We start from the raw sequence: 21,869 nt of genomic DNA, 5'->3' as shown, positions 1-21,869 counted from the left end.
ATTGTTGGCTTTGGTTGAGTTTTATTGTTGAAGAAAATAAAGTAGATCTAATAATTTTTTAAGGTTTGAGTTGAACTAAACCATTGAAAATTATTGAAATTGGTATCAGAAGGACATCAAAATTGAGTCTTTTGGATTAAATTTGAAGTAAAGACATGTCGGTTAAAAAATAAAAATACAAACCTTGCCAGGACTTTTGAATCATTTATACTAATGTCCTGATTAGGAGTGTACATGGACCGAGTCGGTTTGAATTTTTCAAGTATCAAATCAAACTAATTGCATCAGATTTTTTAAATTATAAACCAAGCCAAACCAATAAAATTCGTTTTTTTCAACCTCAGGTTATTCGTTTTTCTCCTATTTTTTAGCTTTTTTATCGGAAAAGTCTTCATACAAAACATATAAGTTTTACTTCAAATATTTCTTTAGTCCTAGTAAGATACAATTATACAATTAAGATGTTTCTTAGAAAAATAACACAAAATGTGAGATGAGTGATGGCATTGCATTAAAATGTTCAACAAAAAGATAATAAAAACGGTTAAAATAAATATTGCTAATTAATAAGCAACAACAACAAGCCCAGTATAATCCCACCATGTGGGGTCTGGAAGGGTAGAGTGCACGCAGACCTAACCCCCACCTTGAAAGGTAGGGCGGCTGTTTCCGAAAGACCCTCGGCTCAAGAGAGGAGAACAAGAGAGGAAAAACAAGACAAAAGGTCAGATAGGACCAAGCATATCGAAAACAATATGAAAACAAAGAATAACAAAAGCGAGAAAGTCATGGCAGAATAGTCCGGAAAGAAAGGAGCATTAACTACTATAGATAAATAAGATAACCAAAGTACAACGGCCCAACAAATATAAGCAGCAATCAAATGCAGAAATCAAATGGCAATAAACAAATGAGCAAAACTACAACTACTATGGTGAAAGGATAAGTCACCTAGCCTTTTATCCTAATCTGAGTCCTCCACAACCTCCTATCTAAGGTCATGTCCTCGGTGAGCTGAAACTGTGCCATATCCTGTCTAATCACCTCTCCCCAATACTTCTTCGGCCTCCCTTTGCTCTCCTGAAACCGTCCATAGCCAACCTCTCACACCTCTGCACTGGGGCATCTGTGTCTCTCCTCTTCACATGCCCAAACCATCTCAGCCTCGCTTCCCGCATCTTGTCCTCCACCGATGCCACTCCCACCTTGTCTCGGATATCTTCATTCTTAATTCTATCCCTCCTAGTGTGCCCACACATCCACCGCAGCATTCGCATTTCCGCGACTTTCATCTTCTGAATGTGAAATTTCTTGACTGGCCAACACTCCGCCCCGTACAATAAAGTTGGTGTAACCACCACTTTGTAGAACTTGCCTTTAAGTTTTGGCGGCACTTTCTTATCACACAGCACTCCGGAGGCGAACCTCCATTTCATCCACCCTGCACCAATACAATGTGAAACATTGTCGTCGATATCCCCATCTCCCTGTATAATAGACCCAAGATACTTGAAACTTCCTTTCTTTTTAATGGCCTGGGTACCAAGCCTCACTTCCTCGTCAGCCTCACGCGGTAGGCCACTGAACCTGCACTCCAAGTATTCTGTCTTGATCCTACTCAATTTAAATCCTTTAGACTTCAACGTCTGTCTCCAGCCCTCCAGCTTATCGTTAACTCCGTTGCGAGTCTCATCAATTAGAACTATGTCATCCGCGAACAACATACACCAAGGCACCTCACCTTGTATTTGTCGCGTCAATATTCATCCATCACCAGAGCGAATAGAAATGGGCTAAGAGCTGATCCCTGATGCAACCCCATCATAACAGGGAAGTGCTCCGAGTCTCCTCCTACCGTCTTTACCCTGGTCTTAGCTCCATCATACATGTCCTTTATCGCTCTAATGTACACCACAGGTACACCTTTAGCCTCCAAGCATCTCTATAGGACCTCTCTTGGCACTTTGTCGTAGGCTTTTTCTAGGTCAATGAATACCATGTGCAAGTCCCTCTTCCGCTCCCTATACTGCTTCACTAATCTCCTTACAATATGAATGGCTTTTGTAGTCGAGCGCCCCGGCATGAATCCAAACTGGTTCTCTGAAATAGACACACCTCTCCTCACCCTCATTTCCACCACCCTTTCCCACACTTTCATGGTGTGACTTAGCAGCTTGATATCTCTATAGTTGTTGCAACTTTGAATGTCTCCCTTGTTCTTGTACACGGGAATCATTGTACTCCACCTCCATTCTTCGGCATCTTCGCTGTCTTGAAAATGACATTAAACAACCCAGTCAGCCACTCCAAGCCTACCCTGCCTGCATTCTTCCAAAATTCCCCAGGAATCTCGTCAGGTCCGGTCGCTTTTCCCCTGCGCATCCTACGAACAACTCTCTTAACCTTCTCAACCTTTATACTCCTACAATATCCAAAGTTGCGACGCCTATCCGAGTGCTCCAAGTCTCCTAACACAATGTCTCTGTCCCCTCCTTCGTTCAAGAGTTCATGAAAGTATGACTACCATCTTTGTCTAATGCGAGATTCTTGTACCAACACTTAGCCATCCTCGTCCTTGATGCACTTCACTTGATCCAAGTCGCGTGCCTTCCTCTCTCTCGCCTTGGCGAGCTTAAATAGCTTCTTATCCCTACCTCTGTCCTCTAGTTCTGCATAAAGGCGTTCAAAGGCTGCCGTTTTAGCCGCCGAAACTGCCAACTTCGCCTCCTTTCTCGCCATCTTATACTTTTCCCTGTTCGTCCGCTTCTCTTCATCATCCTTGCTATCTACCAACTTCACATATGCCTGCTTCTTTGCTTCTACCTTCCCTTGGACTTCTCCTATCCACCACCAATCCCCTCGGTGCCCACCACGGCGGCCTCGTGAGACCCCCAATACCTCTCTAGCTGCCATAAAGAAAATGATCATTTATAATCTAAAAATATTAATTAAATCATTCTAAAATAAGTACGGCTACTAAGTATTAATTACATGGCAAAGAAAAAATAAAATTAAGTTATATATTTTACTCTCTAAACCACTTATGCAAAACTAAAAAATAGATATCCAACTTTATTGTCATTCCTAGTGTTAGAATTGAATTTCTTTTGTAAGCAATAGTATCGAGTTGGTTTTGATTTTGACTTTATTTAAGTTACTAACATTCATAGGATATAAAACTTATTGACATTCAAAATTCAAATCCAAGCTTGAAATAATATGATAAAAGACAAAAACTATGAAAATTTTTAAGAAATATTTATAAATTACATTATAAATAAATATTTTTATTTATAAAATATTTTTAAAAATTGAATACATGTTGGGTTGATTTGGTTCGGTTTGACTTTTTCTAGTTAAAAACAAACCAAACCAATTATGGTCATGTTTTTTTTTTTGCCAACACCAAACCATGTCAAACCAAACTACTAGTCTAATTCTTTTCTTGATTTATCGATTTGGTGCGGTTTGTCGATTTTTTTTGTACACTGATCTGTCAAGACTTATGTTGAGCAAAGTCTTTGCGCATTTATCATAAGCTCTTGATAATCTGCTAGGCACTGTGAACAATTTGTTCAAAAATTATAACATGTTTATACTAAAGTACGTCCTAGTGATCCGCCTACGAGAGTTGTAGCAAAGTAAGTCAAATTTGCCCATCCACCCGAACGTCCAGATATCAAATTGGAATTAATGTAGATAAATATCTGTTTTTACATATCAGTTTAACTTGATATAATGCAACAGACTGGATACTTTCTCATGTATGAACTCAAATGTGAAATCTCACTCTCTTCATTTGCCGACTGAATATTGGTCCACACTCAATAAATGCACCTTGTGCATATGTCCGCTCACACCTCCAAGTGGTACTCTTCTCTTTAACCAATTATGCATTCAAATCTTTCTATAAATAGAACCCAAGAATGTCTCAAGTTCTTCATCCTTTATTTCAAGTATCATAAGAAAAAATGGGTTCCAAGGCATTTCTGATTCTCGGCCTTTTTGTGGCCATATTTGTAATGATAAGTTCTGATGTTGTAGCTAGGGAGTTGGCTGAGACTTCCACCACTTCAGAGGACTGTAAGTTTTTGAAAATTATTGTATAATTACTAGGATAGTAATAACATGATGAATGGGCTGATAATGAGTTACAGCCTAATTCAGTAAACTTTTTATTTGTTTTCTGATAATTTATTTAAATACATAATAAAACTATTTTCTATGGCTATTATGAAATATCAAAAAAAAAAAAAAACGTTAAAAAAAAGGAAGTATATTTGATCACGGGTCAATTAACCTAGCTTATAGATAAGTAAAGGGTGAGTCAAAATGGGTTGAATTAACAAATGGACGAGTTATTAACCCGCCTAAACTTGGGCGGGGGCGGATCATGTTTTATGGTTAATTTTGACACCCTTATCTAGCCTTATATGTTTCAATCAATGGGACTACTCTAGATGTTAGTTTGATCATGACTTTGCTAAGTTCTTAATTTCTTATAAACTTAGATAACTACCGCTGCGGATGTATCATGAAAGAAGAATTTATAAATAAAGCCTCCTCTAATTTAATTATACATTTTCCATATACTATTATATATGCTAGCATATTTAACCTTCTCAACTTTAGCGAAAAATCTCCATGAAGTTATGAGATTACAGAAGTTTATAATTCAGAGTTGGTAATAAATAGTATAATTATACTAATAAAAAAAGAATAAAACAGTTAAGAATAACATTCTTGTTTACACGATGCAGCAAAGAATTCCAATAACAAGAATGAAGTACATGTAGACCACTCTGGCGGGTACAATGGCGGTGGATACCATGGCGGCGGTCACGGTGGTGGCGGATACCGTGGTGGCGGATACCATGGCGGCGGTCACGGTGGTGGCGGATACCATGGCGGCGGTCACGGTGGTGGAGGATACCATGGCGGCGGTCACGGTGGTGGCGGTGGATATTCTGGGGGTGGACATGGCGGCCACGGTGGACACGGTGGACATGGTGGTGGCGGCCGCAAGTGCTGCTCCTAGATACAATGGTGAATAGTAATATAGTTACAATCACCTTGTACCAATTGGTGGCAAGATGTAATACTACGTAATACTATTGCTGGCTATTTCTAGCTTCTTGTAAGAATTATGAAATAAAAGCTATCATGTTATAAAAGCTATCATGTTACGTTTGTTAATTATATAAGGGTACGTGCCATAACACTTTTCCGTTGGTGTTTCTTCTCATTTTTCTTTTTAATCAAACTCCTATCCTTGTCTCCATCTAATTAGGTATAAGTGAAAACAAAGATAAGAGATTTATATTAATCTGAAAAATTGATGAGTCAGGATCATATAGTTCACTGAGAATGAGATCATAGAAATCCTGGGCAATAAAAGTGCCTGTAACTTTGACTCTAGTTTCTACAATCATGCAAATAAAATTCATTCATGCATTCGACAAGTTAAACTGTTTGTAAGTCCTATAATGTTCAATTGAAAATATTGGAATCTTGAAAAAGTTATTTACACATTTGATTAGAGAAAATTGAGAGAGTTCACAAAGTGGTCTGCGCCATTAAATCTAACATAAACATCACATATTACTTTTGACGACATGCTCGTATAGTCATAAGTCCATATAGTCATCAAAATGTCATATGACGTGTTTAATCCAACAAATGCTATAAGTACTTTTGATATGCGTCAAAAGTCTTTCTTTTTTAGTCAATCGAAAACAGATTAGACGAAAACATATTTTGCTAGTACTATCTGTGCATCCGATCAGATTCTACCATACAAATTCAAACGAAACGATTACGAAGAAAAAAAACAGAACAAAGGACACTTGAAACATATGGATGACAATTACATTCAAACGAAAAGAAAATCTTACATACTAACCAAGTTCTCACATACTAATGACATGACCATCAATCCATAGCAAGTGTGATCTATGGTGATTTCTGATACATTTATTCATACTTTCCAACTACACAAGTAATAATACTTACTTAAACACATAACATATAATTAAAACAATAGCCACTATATATGAATCCATGGCCACTTCCAGGATATCCTCTCATGGCAATGGTATTATACCTCCTGCACCAGATCCCAATCCAGTTCCTGCATTAAATGCAAAACCGGGTCCTCCACCTCCAGGTCCGAATTCTGGATATTTAGCGACATTTACCTCATTTTTCGTCTCGCATACCTTTTTTTGTAACAATAATCTCACATATGAACGTTAGGTGTAGAGGTGGCAATTTGAGCCCATATTTAGTAAATTAGCCCATTTTACCCACATGTTAGTGAGTTGGTCACTCATTTTCAGATGGGTAAATATGGGCTTCAAGTCTCTCTTTAACCCATAAAAATGTATCCATATAAGAACACACTAAACCCAATAACAACTCATTTTGAAAATGAGAAATTTCTTTCTTACTTTCCACCCCAACCCTTACCCCACCACCCACCACGCCATACCCCCCCCCCCCACCCCACAGATTTTTTTATTTCATATATTTTATTTTTCTTTTATAAAAAGCTTAATAAAAAAAGGAGAAATGTTTTCTTACCTCCCACTCCGATCAAAAAATTCTTACCCCCGCCCCAACCCCTCCCCCACCCCCCCCCCCCCCCCCAAAAAAAATTTCAATTTTCATATAAATTACTTCTATAAAAAATTTATAAATAGTGGAAAAGAATTTCTGGTCCCCCACCCCACCCCCTCCCCTACCTCCACCCCCCCCCCCCCCCCACACACACACAAAAATCAATTTCATATATTTTACTTTTATTAAAAAATTATAAATAAATAAAATTCATACCCCCACCCCCACCCCTCCCCCAGAAATTTATATGAAAAAATTAATTTAACTTGCCAAAAGAAAAAAAATTATAAACATACACTTGAAATAATAGTCCACTTGTATAATATGGGTTAACCCATAAACAACCCAGTCATTTATCACACAACCCATACTTATCCACATAAAATATGGGCGGTTTGAAACTTAACCCATTTTTGTTTAAATCATTTTCAATCAAACCAAATCCAACCAAACCCACCCATTTGCCAGTCCTAGTTAGGTGGATAGTTACAGTGATCCTTTTATCTTGGGATAATAGCAATAAATTCTATCTTTCGTTGAACCTTTTATAGAAAATATGTTACAGTTCGAGGGATCAAAAGTGCACATTTCAATTAATTGAAGGTTAAATTTGCTTAGGTAGAAATTACAAGAACCAAAATAAGAATTTGTAAATATTTGAGGCATTAAATTTCCTTTTTATCTTTCTGGAATATCTAATAGTTCAAAACAAAAGTAAATGCAAAAATAAACCGTGTCCATATCGCACAAAGATGTCGATCATAACCATAACTACATATTTCATCTTTTTCATTTATATGACGATATTTGCTAGAAACAAATTAGTGTTTGAAGAATTGATACTAACAGTGTAAAAAATATTTGATGTAGCATCTGATGTTATCACCAAAAATAGCCAAAACAAGGCTTAGAAGCATCAATGCCTTTGATCCCATTTTTTCTTAGTTGAAACTAAAAATAAGCTATCACTATTACTTGAGTTGTGATAGTTGAGAATGTAATTTTGCTCTATTTATATCATCATTTTGTGAATTTTTTTGGAGGCGAATATTGAAGATTACATTAATGCAATACCTGAAAAAGTTTTAAGTTAATTGGCAGCTACTTGAATAGATGGGTTAACGTTTAGACTCAAATTTTTCATTAAGCACCTACATATAGCGATCTTTATATGAAATAAATATTGCATTTTTCTGTAGGGCAATATATTATCTGGTTCAGAATTGAACATATCATTGTAGATTTTTATTTTTTTTCATGGCAAAAAGAACAGAGAACCTGTGGAATTGTATAACCTAACCTAGTCTGTCCGAGTTATTAAATATTATCTCTTGAATATATTACTTTTTGTTCAATTTATATGAAGGTGTTTGGACTATGAGGGTAATACTTAATTTTGACCAAGAATTCGGGTATAGATTCTTTAAATATTTAATAAAATTTACATATTTAAATATTACACAAAAAATACTATTAGTCAAAATACCTAATAATTCAAAATGTTTTTACAAAAGTTTGAAAAGATTATAACCAAAGAACAAACTGTTTGAATCTCCAAATAGTAACACATTCACGTAAAGTCTTGAGTTACTAGTGTTAGCAATTTACAAAATAATCTTGTAAAACAATCATCCTATTATTAAACGCATAATAATCAATGTAGCATCATTCAACGCATAACAAATTTCATATTACTGTATAATAACCAAATGGCCGGTTGATGAACAACTCATTAGAGTTGTTAAACGTACATAATCCAACCTTCATGAGTTCGAAGACTTAGCGGATTCGTCTACGAACAATCATCAAGTAAAATAATACAAATCATAAACTAATTACAAATCAGGTGTCTAACAGAGAATTAAACATGGGGTTCAAGTTCTTGATCAAATTTCGTTGAAAAATGAAAAAGAATGTTTTATTTCTTGATAGCTTGAGCAGTAATGAGAGGTGGTTGGGTGGCTGATCTAGGATGACTTTTTCAACTTTACTGATACGTGATGTCTCTCTCATGTTTTTAATTCGTAGGCCAGAAAATACGCACGTGTCTTTTCGAAGCTGCACTAGACTTTTCCACTTATGGATAACTAGACTTTTCCTCTTATGGATAATTATCTAATTTGCAACTTGGCAGACCTAATAGATCTAGACTGAACAAATACCAACTAGATCTACTTGTAATGGGCTGAATATTGACCTTTCTACCCGTACTTACAGATTTTGAGGTCAAAGTTCTAGAAATAGAAAAAAGTCAGATACGGAGCATTTTTCCTTAACGAGTCTTACGCGATATAAATTTGGATTAGTTGAATCTAGTGGCGCATCGAAAGCACAATTAACGAGTTCACGAGAATTCAAAAACATTTGTCCTAACTTGTAGTTGTATATATATTAGGAAGTTTAAAGAAATATTTATAAATATTTGATTGTGAACTCAATTATTATCACTTAAAGTATTATAAGAATCTATAAATTTCAAATCATGAATTTGTTTATGCGCGGATCAGTAAATTCCGAATAATTGTAGTGTCTTTTAAAAAAAAAATAGACTCTACAAGTAGGGGAGAGGGATGGTGGGGTATATGGGAGGGCCTAGAATTTTAAAGCGCCCATTGAAAAAGAATAGTGTTAAAGTAGATATGCCGTTATGGCATTTAGAGCTTCTGGCTGTCTCAAACTTATATACACTTGTGAGGTAAAGAACTTGCAATATTTAGTGCATTTTGGCCCATAGATCTAACTAATCGACGACTCTCGAAACTTATCAAAATTTTAGTTAGCGTTTTACAGGTACTGTTTTTACAAACGCCAAGTGTTCACTAGATAGAATTACTGAATTATATGTCTAAATGAGAACTTTTGACAAGTTTAAAAAGTCATCAATGTATTCTGTATGCCTATTTAATATAACGAGTAGTAGATGGAGACGGAGCAAGTATGGGAAGTACAAGTTCGATAAAATTCAATAACGTTGCGCCAAAATTGTAAATTTGTTGGGAAATTATTTATTTATGTATATATGACAAATTTCAGAATCTAAAAACTCCATATTCTGTATGATTATATTAATATATTTTGTCAACTCAATTGTGAATCCAAGACTCTTCATCACTCTCTTCACTTGCCAACCAATTCTCCATAAATGTATCCTGTGTGTTGTTCCCTCACATGAATGTCCTTCCCTTCAATCTTACTATAAATAGAGCCAATCATGCATCATTTTCTTCATCCTTCAGTCTCAAGTCTCATTACTAAGCTTGGGTACAAAAACAAAAAAAAAGATGAATTCCAAGGCATTTCTGTTTCTTGGCCTTTGTTTGGCTATTTTTATAATGATAAGTACTGAGGTTTTAGCAAGGGAGTTGGCTGAGACTTCCACCACTATAGAGGAGGACTGTAAGATTATTTTCTCCTTTTTATCTTTGTCTCTTTGAAAAATTGGGTTTCCTCTCTCATTACTTGGCATAAAATCTAACGTTTGGCCAAGCCAGTGAAAAAAATATGTTATCTCTTTAGTATATGTCCTTTCTTTTTATCAAGTTAAATTATTTAACCTTTCAAATTGGTGGTGAATGTGCAATTTGTAGTAAAGGTAATATTATTTCCACTAAAACGAGTACTTAAAGTTCCATGTTTGTATTCACTAATGCTAGCTTGAACCTATCAAATACTATATATAATTGTGTTTGTATCATGAAAAAGAGTATATAAATAAAAGTAAATGATTTAATTTATATAAACTTCTACTAGCTAACAACAACAACATACCCAGTATATTCCCACAAGTAGGTCTGGGGAAAGTAGAGTGCATGCAGACCTTACCTCTACCTTGGGAGGTAGAAAAGCTAGCCTCGGCTCAAGAATTTACGTTGTATACGCCATTTTAAAGAATTTTCACACCTAAGTAACTTGTTTTATTTTCAACATTACAGATCCCACATTTTAAGTAGGCTTACTGTAGATATCACTTGAGTAATTTGATAGTGTAAAAAAATTCTACGCTAACGATATACTATATAACTTAATCTAGTGTAAAATAGTTTCTAGATTATATGTGTTTCATTATTAACCTGTTGTAGGCTTGTGACAGTAACTTGTCTTATTTAATTTTCAGATCACTAATTTCACTTTTTATGAACATAAGTAGCTACTTACTACTATCTTTTAAGCAACCTAAAATGGTGAAACCTTTTACACTATCCGTGTGTAGGACTCCAACTCGTAAGATTATTGATTAAACCAAAAATGTTATACTACTAATGCAGCTAAGAAATCTGAACACAAGAATGAAGTACATGAAGCCCAATATGGAGGATATCCCGGTGGGGGATACCCTGGTGGTGGCCATCATGGTGGTGGATACCCTGGTGGTGGCCATGGTGGTGGTGGATACCCGGGCGGCGGTCGCGGTGGAGGTGGCCGTGGTGGTGGTGGATATCCTGGCGGCGGTCGAGGTGGTGGTGGTGGTAGACGTGGAGGATACTGCCGGTATGGTTGCTGCCGCCGCGATTACCACGGTTGCTATAGGTGCTGCTCCTACAAAGGTGAAGCCATGGATAAAGTCACTCAAGCTAAGCCTCAAAACTGATCATCAAGTGCAGCAATATTGTATTAAAACTTTTGTAATGGCAAAAATGTAATATGGTAACGCTCTTGCTACTGTAGAGCTTGCCATAATTAAGAAGTATGAATAAAAGCCATCTTACCTTGCTGTAATGTTTGTTATCCAATGGCGTTATAATAGTTTTCCTTGGTTTAGTTTCTAAATAATGTAGTAATGTTTCTTCTACTTTTAAGTTATAGTGAGCCCAAGAATATTTATGCACTGAAGTCACTTATTTTATAATTATAAGTAAATATAAGCATTAATTGGTAATCTTGCAAAGACAATATCTTTTTCACTGTAGTGTATAATTTTAAACCTAAAAGAATTAACTAAAATATCAAATCTCTTAATTTAAAAAAAAAAAAGATTATTGATCGAGATCATGTTGTCCATCTGTTCCTAATCTCGCTCTAATTACCTACTTACCTATCCTAGTCTCCTTTAATTTCATATTAGACATCGATGCGCGTGCTTCGCACGGGCCCAATAATCCTAGTATGAGCTAACGATAAACATAATATTGATATGTTAATATTTTCATTCGAAGAAGTATGTACAGAAAATTATTTGGTTTCTCAAAGTTTTATTCCGTTAAAATCTTTACATTCTACTGATCATAACCAAACTTTAGTAGTATAATTTAATAAAGTAACACAACTTATTATTTTTTAATTATGAGAACATTCATTTCTTAAGTTGTAAAGCACTAAGACTCTAATATTTTATTTGTTTTTTACTATCGCTTAATGCTATAAATTTATTAGGTTTGCAAAGATATATATATTTGCTTCTTAGATTGAATTGTACATTATACATTATTCTCCTAAAGATCAATCATTTCTTATTTACCATTCACAAATAAAAATTAGAAAGTTCAAATGCGTAATTTATCCTGACAAATAGCAGAAAAATTGTTAGCATGATACAATATTTGCTTCTGTTCTACTTTCATAAGTATAGTGATATATTATTAATAAGTGCTTTTATCATTTATATCAGTACTATTATCGTGTAGTCTCACGTTAAAAATGTATTTTATTTAAAATTTAATTTAAATTCTACTAAAATTTATGTTATATAGTTACACACCAAATTAATTTTTTGACCCATAAATTTTCTTATTAATGTTAATTGGTTATGTAATTTCTGAAATTGTAATTATTTTATTCATTATTTTGTCAGCTTTTTAAAATAAAAATTCGCTTGAATCTTTTTACTTATATTACTGATAAGTTGTATGCTCAAAAAATGATTAATATAACACTGTAATTTGTGCTCCGTATCCAAAACTTTATTATATCTATGAATACAAAGTTTGCAAAAATTTATTAATACTTTTTAAAAGAGAAGACTTGTTTAAAAGAAAACTATTTTCCTCTCTTTGAGACAAAACAATAGCAATATATAAGCATCAGTTGATAACTGGAATTTTAATTCGATTAATTTAAAGGTGTAAAATATTATATTGTTAATGTATGTGGATTGGACCTAAACAATACTTATTATTTTTTATCAAATTTTGATTTGGATAATTCTAAAATTAAATAAAATTTACATTAGTTAAAATTATTAAATTAATTTTACATGTTTAAAACGAAACAAAGCAGAAATTTGAGACGAAGAACTACTATTTTTTAATTTTTGGTGAATATTTTTGGTTTAGTTCATTTTATTTTTCATGTTGCCTTTTGCACATTTTTTTTTTAACAAAGCGTCAATTAGAATTATAATTTAACTAATTTACCTTATTTATTATTTGATCTCCATTTAATATTATTTTTTCTTTTACGACATTAATCTCTTTTCACATTTATTAGAGTAAGAATAAAAATGAAAAAGTAATTAAATTTTATCTTATTTTAAAATATAAATATTTTAAGTATATTTATTTTAGTAAACATAACAAATAAATGACATGGCAGAATAGCAAATACAACAGTTAAATATCTATATTAGATCTCAGTCTAATATAAGAAAAGAAAGAAAATTGTATGGTTTAGCTATTTAATATTTTGAAGAAAAGCAATAATATAGGATCCACGTTTTTTGTTATACAATGATTTCATTTGCTCCCACTAATGGGTTGATACGCATGTGGCAATGAATCCCCATTATTGACTTAATGGGAATACTTTGGGAATTACATGAATATTGCTTGATTTTTTAATATGGGATCCACGTTTTTTTTATATTGCTTGATTTTTTAATATTACGTCCACTTTGTTCTCTTTCTTTATTTATATTTTTTTTTTTACATGAGTTGGAGGTGGACGATGATACCACCTTCAAACTCATGCTTGTATATAAGTTAAAATATGTGATAATTAATATCTCTCTTTTTTTGTGTAGATTGTTCTAACCATTTGTGTTGTATTTCAGAGGTTATTAGAGCAAGCTAGCCCCCTATGTTTTGTTTAACTTGAAAATATATACAACAGTCCCAACCCTCCCCCCCACCCCCACCCCGCCCCCCCCCAAAAAAAAAAAAAAACCCTTTCTTGTTTAATTTTAAAGAAAATCGTGTAATATTGCAGTGCCAAATAAGTTTAAAATCATTAATGTAATACAGGTCGAAGCTTATAATGAAAGAGAAGAATGTCGAAACAATCTTGACGACAACAAACTGTTATGTTGTCGGGAAAAGGGAAGATATTGAGCTAGTTGATAAAAATTGCTTTCTAATTAAGGAATAGCTTAGAAGCAAGTTTAAAATTCAAATTTAATAGGTTCACTATTTAGAGTCTCATTACACCTTTGAAATTATGAATTCAAAATTTAGAGATCTTATTAGTGACTAGTTTAGGAGATTCTAATCCCTCTAGCCATGTTCATTACCTCTCCCTTTAATGATTCATTTATTAATATTCCCTTCATCCCAATTGATGTGAAGTGTTTGATTGGATATAAAATTTAAAAAACGAAAGAGAGTTTTTTGAAAAGTGATGGTTTGAAACAAGCCGTCTACATATTTATGGTAATAAATATTTCATTAAAGGTAAAGTGAAGAGTTTAAGTTAAAAAAATTCTAAATAAGAGAGTATGATATTTTTTTTTGACAGATTAAAAATAACAATATGCCACATAAATTGAAAAGAAAGGAATATCTTTATGTGCTATTATTTTTTCCACGCATTAAGGTGGAAGCTACACCTAATCACCTTGAAATGGGTGGTCTTAAACTTTAACCCCTGCTTGCCCTATGAACATACCTTCAAGATCAAATGTCAAAAGTTTTAAAACTTAAAATTTTGCCTACGAAACAAGAGAGCTAAAAAATTAGGACCAACTACCTCCAAATCATTCTTGTAAATCACCCTTTTATTGAGGGTGAAACTACTGTTATACTCCTTTAATTTCAAATTCTTTGTCGTTTTTTTCATTTTACACGCTCCTGAAGAAATATTCATTAGAAGGCGTATTTGATTAATTTTACCCTTATTTATATCTAAGTTATAACCTCTCATCATTAAATGTTTACTCTATTCGTGTGTTACTTCCACTAATGGTAGAATTCTATTAAGGGTAAAACGGGAGAAAATAATTAATTGTGATTTGAATTTTTAAAAAAGATAAATAATTGGAGACAACTTTTTTAGTAGCTACTATAGATATTTAATACAAAGGGAGTAGTTATTGGTTAAGCAGACTGCAATTATATTTACTCAAACTTTATTTTTACTACAGGGTTTTTTTGTTTTTTTTTTTTTTTTTTTGGACAAGAGGGGGTTGCTCAGATAGTAAGCGTCCTCCACTTTCAACCCGAAGGTTGCGAGTTCGAGTCACCAAGAAAGTAAAGGAGAGAGCTCCTGGAGAGAGGTCAAAAAAAAAAAATTAATTCCACCTCTTCGTTCTCTTATTACCGTGGTCCACATGCATACAAAGGTATAAGCTGGAATATCCCCAGCACTAATTTTTTGTACCATGTTTGGTAATTGCACGCATTCTCACACATTTATGATGCATGACCGATACCCGGTGATGATCCGGTATCATTATAAATTTATATCTTGTACCAAACTAAGTATAAAATACATCACAACTTAAAAGATGAGATATCCCTTCTTATCCCAATATAAGATAAAATAATTTCAAAAGATGAAATAAATTAATCCCGGGATAATTTTGATTACTTAGGTCCAAAATCCGTGGACTTACCTAACTTGGAAACTGACTTCAAAAGAAAAAAAAAAAGATTTCCGCGTCACAGTTGCCATAGTTTTTAAACCTTTTTAATGAGCCTTTCCTAAACTGTAGGCAAAGCCGCCTAAGCTGTAGGCAAAGCCGCCATGGTTTTATATTCCCATAAACTGTAGGCAAAGCCGCCATAATTTTATATTCCCATAAACTGTAGGCAAAGCCGCCTTAGTTTTATATTCCCATTTGCTTCATTTCATTTACCTCTTCTCTCTCTCTCTATATATATATATATATATATTTATCGTGTATATAATGTCCATATTGAAACATTAGGTTCAATTGGACCCATTAATTATACGCTACATCTCTCTGCTTATGAGCTGTTAGGAGTAGGGCTGTTCAAAACCGACCGATAACCCAACCGCAAAATTGGCTTATTGGCTTATTGGTATTGGGTTATCGGATTAGCGGGTGGGGAATGGATTTAAATTTTATAATTAAAGGCTTATCGGTGCGGGGGACGGATTACTCAATTTTCTTATTGGGTAAACCGTTAACCCGTTAAGAATTTATTATATTTTATTATATTTTTATCCCTAAACATATAAAATATGTATGGTAATTATAATTTGTAAACCTAAAGATAAGCCTCAGCAGGTCAAGCCCATTTAGTTAATAAGACAGCCCATTTAGTAAATAAGACAACAACTATAGATTAGAAAATAACCCTAATTTTACCTAAAGGGTAAACCACAAGTCCACAACAACTCAGCAACTGCTAGTCTGCTACTACACGCAAGGTAAATTTTGAGTTTTTTTTTTTTCGCTTATGATCGTAATGGGTTTTCCCCTTCTGATCCATGGGGTTTTACTGTAGATACCTTTTAAACCAACCTTGAAAACACAATAAAAAAAGGCATCATAAAATATAATTCCAATATGTGGGATTTGCATCAGTTGGTTTAACCCTGAACTACTCCACAAGCTTGACCACATGGAAAGACAGTGCCATTAATATAAATATACACAGAAATCCTCTTGAGGCTGATCTAATGAAAAAGGAAAACAAGGAGTATATGAATGATTTTTTTTTTAATTTTTTGAGAAGGAAGGAGTACATAATTGATGTGGACATATAAGTCTCACTGATCCAATATTTACATTGGCATATTCACTCCCTTAAGGACATTTTATTCAACCAGAAGAGTACTAGTCCTTAAAATCTTGGGATGTAAATAACCAAAATAAAAGATTGAATGTGGTAACCTATAATTAGCCGATACACCGTCCGATAACCGTCCGATAATTGCTAATCCGATACCGAACCAACCGATATCTTATAGGTTGGCTAGCGGATTAGTACTTTTAAAAGCCGATAACCGTTAAGCATAATAATCCGTCTGATCCGCTCGATAAGCAGCCCTAGTTAAGAGCCCTCATGTTAATTCGAGTTCTCTAGAAAAAGAAAAAGTCAAAGCATGTAATTATTATGTAACAAAAAGATGATAAATTTAGCGAAACCTAGAGAAAACAGAAAAAGTAAGACAAATTCCAAAAAGTTACATGAAATGTAACGAAAATGCAACTTTTGTATCCATATGATTTTTTTTTCCATAGGATTTCGATAATCTAACTGAAAAGGGATTACATAAACTGTAAGAAGTACCCAACATGTTACTTGTTCGCAAAATAATCTGTATAGGTTTAAATAAAGTTTCAACACAATCTGTAAAACCACTTGGTAATACAGATTACACAGTATAACAGTAAAATCCTTAAAAATCAATAAACGACAGAAACTGGAAAATGAACAGAAGCAGTGTTGGAAAAATATTTTCCAGAATGTAATCGAGCCCACTTAGTTCAAAGTGTGTCCTTAAGGAAATTATTCCCCTCACAGTACTCGAGGTTGATGGAATATTCCCTCCCAGGATAGAACGATTAGTTACCAGAATAGTAGTACTCCAAATTCTGGCAGCGGCGAACCACTCAACGGCAGTTTATCACATAGAATAAAAGAAGAGAGAGAAAGATTAGTTGTTTTGTTGCAGCATATTTTTCGTATCGAATTCTGGAACAAAAACAGGAATTTTATAGCTGTTGGAGGTACTGGTTCTGAATGTTTGCAACCATTCAGATCAGTCACCAGTTTTTGGAGGGAAATTCGAAATTATCCGGGAAGGGGAAAAACGGACCGGGTCGGTCACAAGTCGCGGGTCAGGGTCCGCATTGGATTAATTAAATAATTAATTAATTAAATAAATAAATAATTAATTAAAGAAAAGTTTGTCCAAAAAGATAATCAATCAATCGTCCAAATCCAAAGCCAAAGCCAAAGTCGAGCCGAGCGAGCGACGACGACGGCGCGAGGGGTCCCTGCCCCCTCAACCCTTTTAGCGACTAGAGAAGGTGTAATGTAATATATACACCTCTCTTTTCCTCTCTTTTTCCTATGTGAGACAGATGTTTTAACCAAAGTACAAGGGACCTTTTACATTCCCCAAAGCAAAAGGGACCTTTTATATTCCCTTCACTTTTCATCCCATCATTTTCCATTCACCAATATCAAAACCCAACAATCCCTCACATGAATGGGAAATGGCCATAATATAAAAGTCGATTCCCTCAGGGGAATGTAAAGGTGACTGCAAGGTCGCGGGTTCGATCCCAACCGCTGCAGCGTATATCGAACTGGCTTAGCACCCTCTCACGCACAATACCTGAGTATGTCATGTCATGTACGCATGTTCATGGGGTCAGATACCCAGGGGTTTCACAGTATGGTTAGCGCCCAGCTGTGGGTCCTCACAGGTTTGGGCCAGAATGGAATATCTTCTAAGAAATTCCGGAGCCATTCAGCTTCTTCACCGGCCTTGTCTAAAGCTATGAATTCAGATTCCATAGTGGAACGGGCGATGCAAGTCTATTTGGATGATTTCCAAGACACTGTTCCACTCCCAATTGTGAAAACATATTCACTCGTGGATTTTACTTCAGACGATCCAGTGATCCAATTTGCATCACTATATCCCTCAATTACTTCGGGATATTTATTATAATGCAAAGCATAGTCTTGAGTATGTTTCAGATACCCCAAAACTCGTTTCATTGCCATCCAATGTGTGTGATTGGGATTACTTGTAAACCGACTCAGTTTGCTAATAGCACATGTTATATCTGGTCGTGTACAATTCATGATATACATCAGACTTCCCAACACTCTCGCATAGTCCCCTTGTGATTTACTTTCACCTTCATTCTTTTGAAGTGCGTAACTCACATCAATTGGAGTTCTGGCAATCTTGAAATCCAAGTACTTGAACTTGTTAAGTACTTTCTCTATGTAGTGAGACTGTGATAATGCTATACCTTGTGGAGTTCTATGAATTCTGATGCCTAGGATTACATCAGCAACTCCTAAGTCTTTCATGTCAAATTTGCTAGCCAGCATGCGCTTTGTAGCATTTATATCTGCCATATCTTTGCTCATTATCAGCATGTCATCAACATACAAACAAACAATGACTTCGTGGCCTGGAGTGTTTTTAATGTAAACACATTTATCACACTCATTGATTTTAAAACCATTTGCCAACATGGTTTGGTCAAATTTAGCATGCCATTGTTTGGGTGCTTGTTTCAGTCCATAAAGCGACTTTACAAGTTTTCACACTTTCTTTTCTTTACCAGGAACCACAAAACCCTCGGGGTTGTTCCATGTAAATTTCTTCCTCTAAATCACCATTTAAGAAAGCTGTTTTAACGTCCATTTGGTGAATTTCAAGACCAAACACGGCTGCCAGAGCTACTAACACTCGAATGGACGTTATTCTTGTTGCAGGCGAGTATGTGTCAAAATAATCAAGGCCTTCTTTCTGTCTATAACCTTTGACCGCAAGTCTTGCCTTATATTTGTCAATAGTGGCATCAGCTTTCATTTTCCTTTTAAAAATCCATTTAGAACCTAAAGGCTTGTTTCCGGGAGGAAGATCAACCACTTCCCATGTGTGGTTATCTAAGATTGATTGAATCTCACTATTGACTGCCTCTTTCCAAAATGCTGAATCAGAAGAAGACATCGCTGCTTTAAATGTTTGAGGCTCATCTTCAAGCAAGAATGTCACAAAATCTGGTCCAAAGGAAGTAGATGTCCTTTGACGTTTGCTACGCCTTGGATCCTTGTCACTTGGTGTACTTTCCTTTGGTTCTTCCCGCGGTCTTTTAGATCTTTCACTTGACGACTCACATTCAATTTTATACGGATAAATATTTTCAAAGAATTCAGCATTATCTGATTCAATTACCGTATTAACATGAATTTCGGGATTGTCAGATTTGTGAGCCAAAAACCGACAAGCTTTGCTGTTTGTAGCATATCCAATAAAAACACAATCCACAGTTTTTGGTCCGATTTTTACCCTTTTAGGTAAAGGAACTTGTACCTTTGCTAAACACCCTCACACTTTGAAATATTTCAAGTTGGGTTTTCTCCCTTTCCATAGTTCATATGGAATAGATTGTGTTTTGTTGTGGGCACTCTGTTGAGTATTCGGTTAGCTGTAAGGATAGCTTCCCCCCACAAGCTCTGCGGTAAACCGGAACTTATTAGTAAAGCATTCATCATTTCTTTCAATATCCGATTTTTCCTTTCCGCAACTCCATTGGATTGTGGTGTGTAGGGGGCAGTGGTTTAATGAATAATTCTATATTCTAAACATATCTCTGCAAAAGGAGATTCGTATTCTCCACCCCTATCACTTCTAATCATTTTTATCTTTTTATTCAATTGATTTTCGACTTCATTCTTATATTGCTTAAATGCTTCTATTGTTTCATCCTTACTGTATAGCAAATAAACATAACAATATCGAGTGCAATCGTCAAAAAAAGTTATGAAATACTTTTTCCCACCGCGAGATGGTATTGACTTCATATCACAAATGTCAGTGTGAATTAAGTCTAAAGGGTTTGAATTCTTTTGAACAGACTTATACGAATGCTTAACAAACTTTGATTCAACACATATTTGACATTTAGATATATTACACTCAAATTTAGGCAATATTTCAAGATTAATCATTTTTCGCAAGGTTTTGTAATTGACATGTCCTAAACGAACATGCCATAAATTATTTGACTCCAATAAGTAAGAAGAAGCAGATTTTCCATTAATACTGACAACAACCATTACATTAAGTTTGAAAAGGCCCTCGGTGAGGTAGCCCTTTCCTACAAACATATCATTCTTACTAAGTACAAATTTATCACTAACCAGCACGCACTTAAACCCATTTTTCACGAGTAGTGCGGATGATACTAGGTTCTTCCTAATTGATGGAACATGCATGACGTTGTTGAGAGTCAGCACCTTGCCGGATGTCATCTTCAACAGAACTTTTCCATATCCTTCAACTTTGGCTGTTGCAGTATTTCCCATATATAGCTCCTCGTCGGGTCCAGCGGGAGTGTAGGTTGTAAATGCTTCCTTAACGGCACACACATGTCGAGTGGCGCCAGAATCAAGCCACCACTCCTTTGGGTTACCAACCAGGTTGCACTCAGACAGCATTGCACACAGGTCATCAACATCTTCCACCATGTTTGCCTGACCTTTGTTTTTCTCTTTATCCTTCTTGGGGGCACAACAGTTGGGAGCTTTATGGCCTGCTTTACCATAGTTATAACAGTTTCCCTTGAACTTTTTCTTGTTAGGATACTTCTCCTTTCCAGAATGCCTCTTCCTTTTATTGTTCTTTTTCAGAGCAGCATCTTCAACGACACTTGCCCCTTCAATCGGTGAACTCTTACGGTACCTCTTCTCAGCGGTTTTGTTATCTTCCTCGATCTTGAGACGAATCACAAGATCCTCCAACTTCATTTCCTTTCTCTTGTGCTTAAGATAATTCTTGAAATCTTTCCATGAGGGTGGAAACTTCTCAATCATTGCAGCCACTTGGAATGCTTCATTCACTACCATACCTTCAGCAATAAGGTCATGGAAGATAAGTTGAAGCTCTTGAACTTGGGTTCCAACAGTTTTTCCATCCACCATTTTGTAGTCTAGGAATTTGGCAACCACAAACTTCTTCAAGCAAGCATCTTCGGTTTTGTACTTCTTTTCCAGTGCACTCCACAGTTCTTTGGAGGTCTCTATTGCACTGTAGACGTTGTAAAAATCATCTTCTAAGGCACTCAAAATGTAGCCTTTGCACAAAAAATCAGCCTGTTTCCAAGCCTCAGTAACCATGAACTTCTGGTTGTCAGGCATGTCGGCGGCAGGCACGGGAGGGTCCTCACTGGTGAACTTTTGCATACCAAGGGTGGTAAGCCAAAAGAAACTTCTCTGCTGCCATCCTTTAAAGTTGGTGCCGGTGAACTTCACAGGTTTCTCAGCCGGTGGCACAGCGGTACGGGTTGTAGGAGTAGCCACTGGTGCAATACCCGTAGAGGGAGTTCCAGTCACAGAGGGAGTTCCAGTCGCAGAGGGAGTTCCAGTCTCGATTGTCAT

The 21,869-nt window shown here is 35.2% G+C and overlaps 2 protein-coding genes across 4 annotated transcripts; one reads left to right on the top strand and one right to left on the bottom strand.

Annotated features, from left to right (window-relative positions):
• Positions 1–3,925: 3,925 nt before the first annotated feature.
• Positions 3,926–11,334, top strand: LOC132612369 (glycine-rich protein-like). 3 transcript variants are annotated; one of them, XM_060326644.1, is made up of 2 exons: positions 3,926–4,083; positions 4,761–5,204. In XM_060326644.1, the coding sequence occupies exons 1-2, from the start codon at positions 3,972–3,974 to the stop codon at positions 5,036–5,038; spliced, it is 390 nt and encodes a 129-aa protein (XP_060182627.1). In that variant the 5' UTR covers positions 3,926–3,971; the 3' UTR covers positions 5,039–5,204. The 3 variants fall into 3 exon arrangements, with proteins under 3 accessions (XP_060182627.1, XP_060182628.1, XP_060182626.1); XM_060326645.1 differs by lacking the exon at positions 4,761–5,204 and adding an exon at positions 10,884–11,334 and having other exon boundaries at positions 3,934–4,083; XM_060326643.1 differs by lacking the exons at positions 3,926–4,083; positions 4,761–5,204 and adding exons at positions 9,842–10,014; positions 10,884–11,334.
• Positions 11,335–20,643: 9,309 nt separating this feature from the next.
• LOC132610366 (uncharacterized) lies at positions 20,644–21,869 on the bottom strand. Its single transcript, XM_060324670.1, has 3 exons — positions 21,384–21,869; positions 20,775–21,206; positions 20,644–20,688 (listed from the first exon to the last, which is right to left on the bottom strand). Exons 1-3 carry the CDS (start codon positions 21,867–21,869, stop codon positions 20,644–20,646), a joined length of 963 nt encoding a protein of 320 aa, XP_060180653.1.

Source organism: Lycium barbarum, chromosome 9, assembly GCF_019175385.1.
Source record: "Lycium barbarum isolate Lr01 chromosome 9, ASM1917538v2, whole genome shotgun sequence".
Taxonomy (NCBI): Eukaryota; Viridiplantae; Streptophyta; class Magnoliopsida; order Solanales; family Solanaceae; genus Lycium; species Lycium barbarum.
The sequence above is the reverse complement of the archived record's forward strand: the minus strand, read 5'-3'. Positions and strand labels throughout refer to the sequence as shown.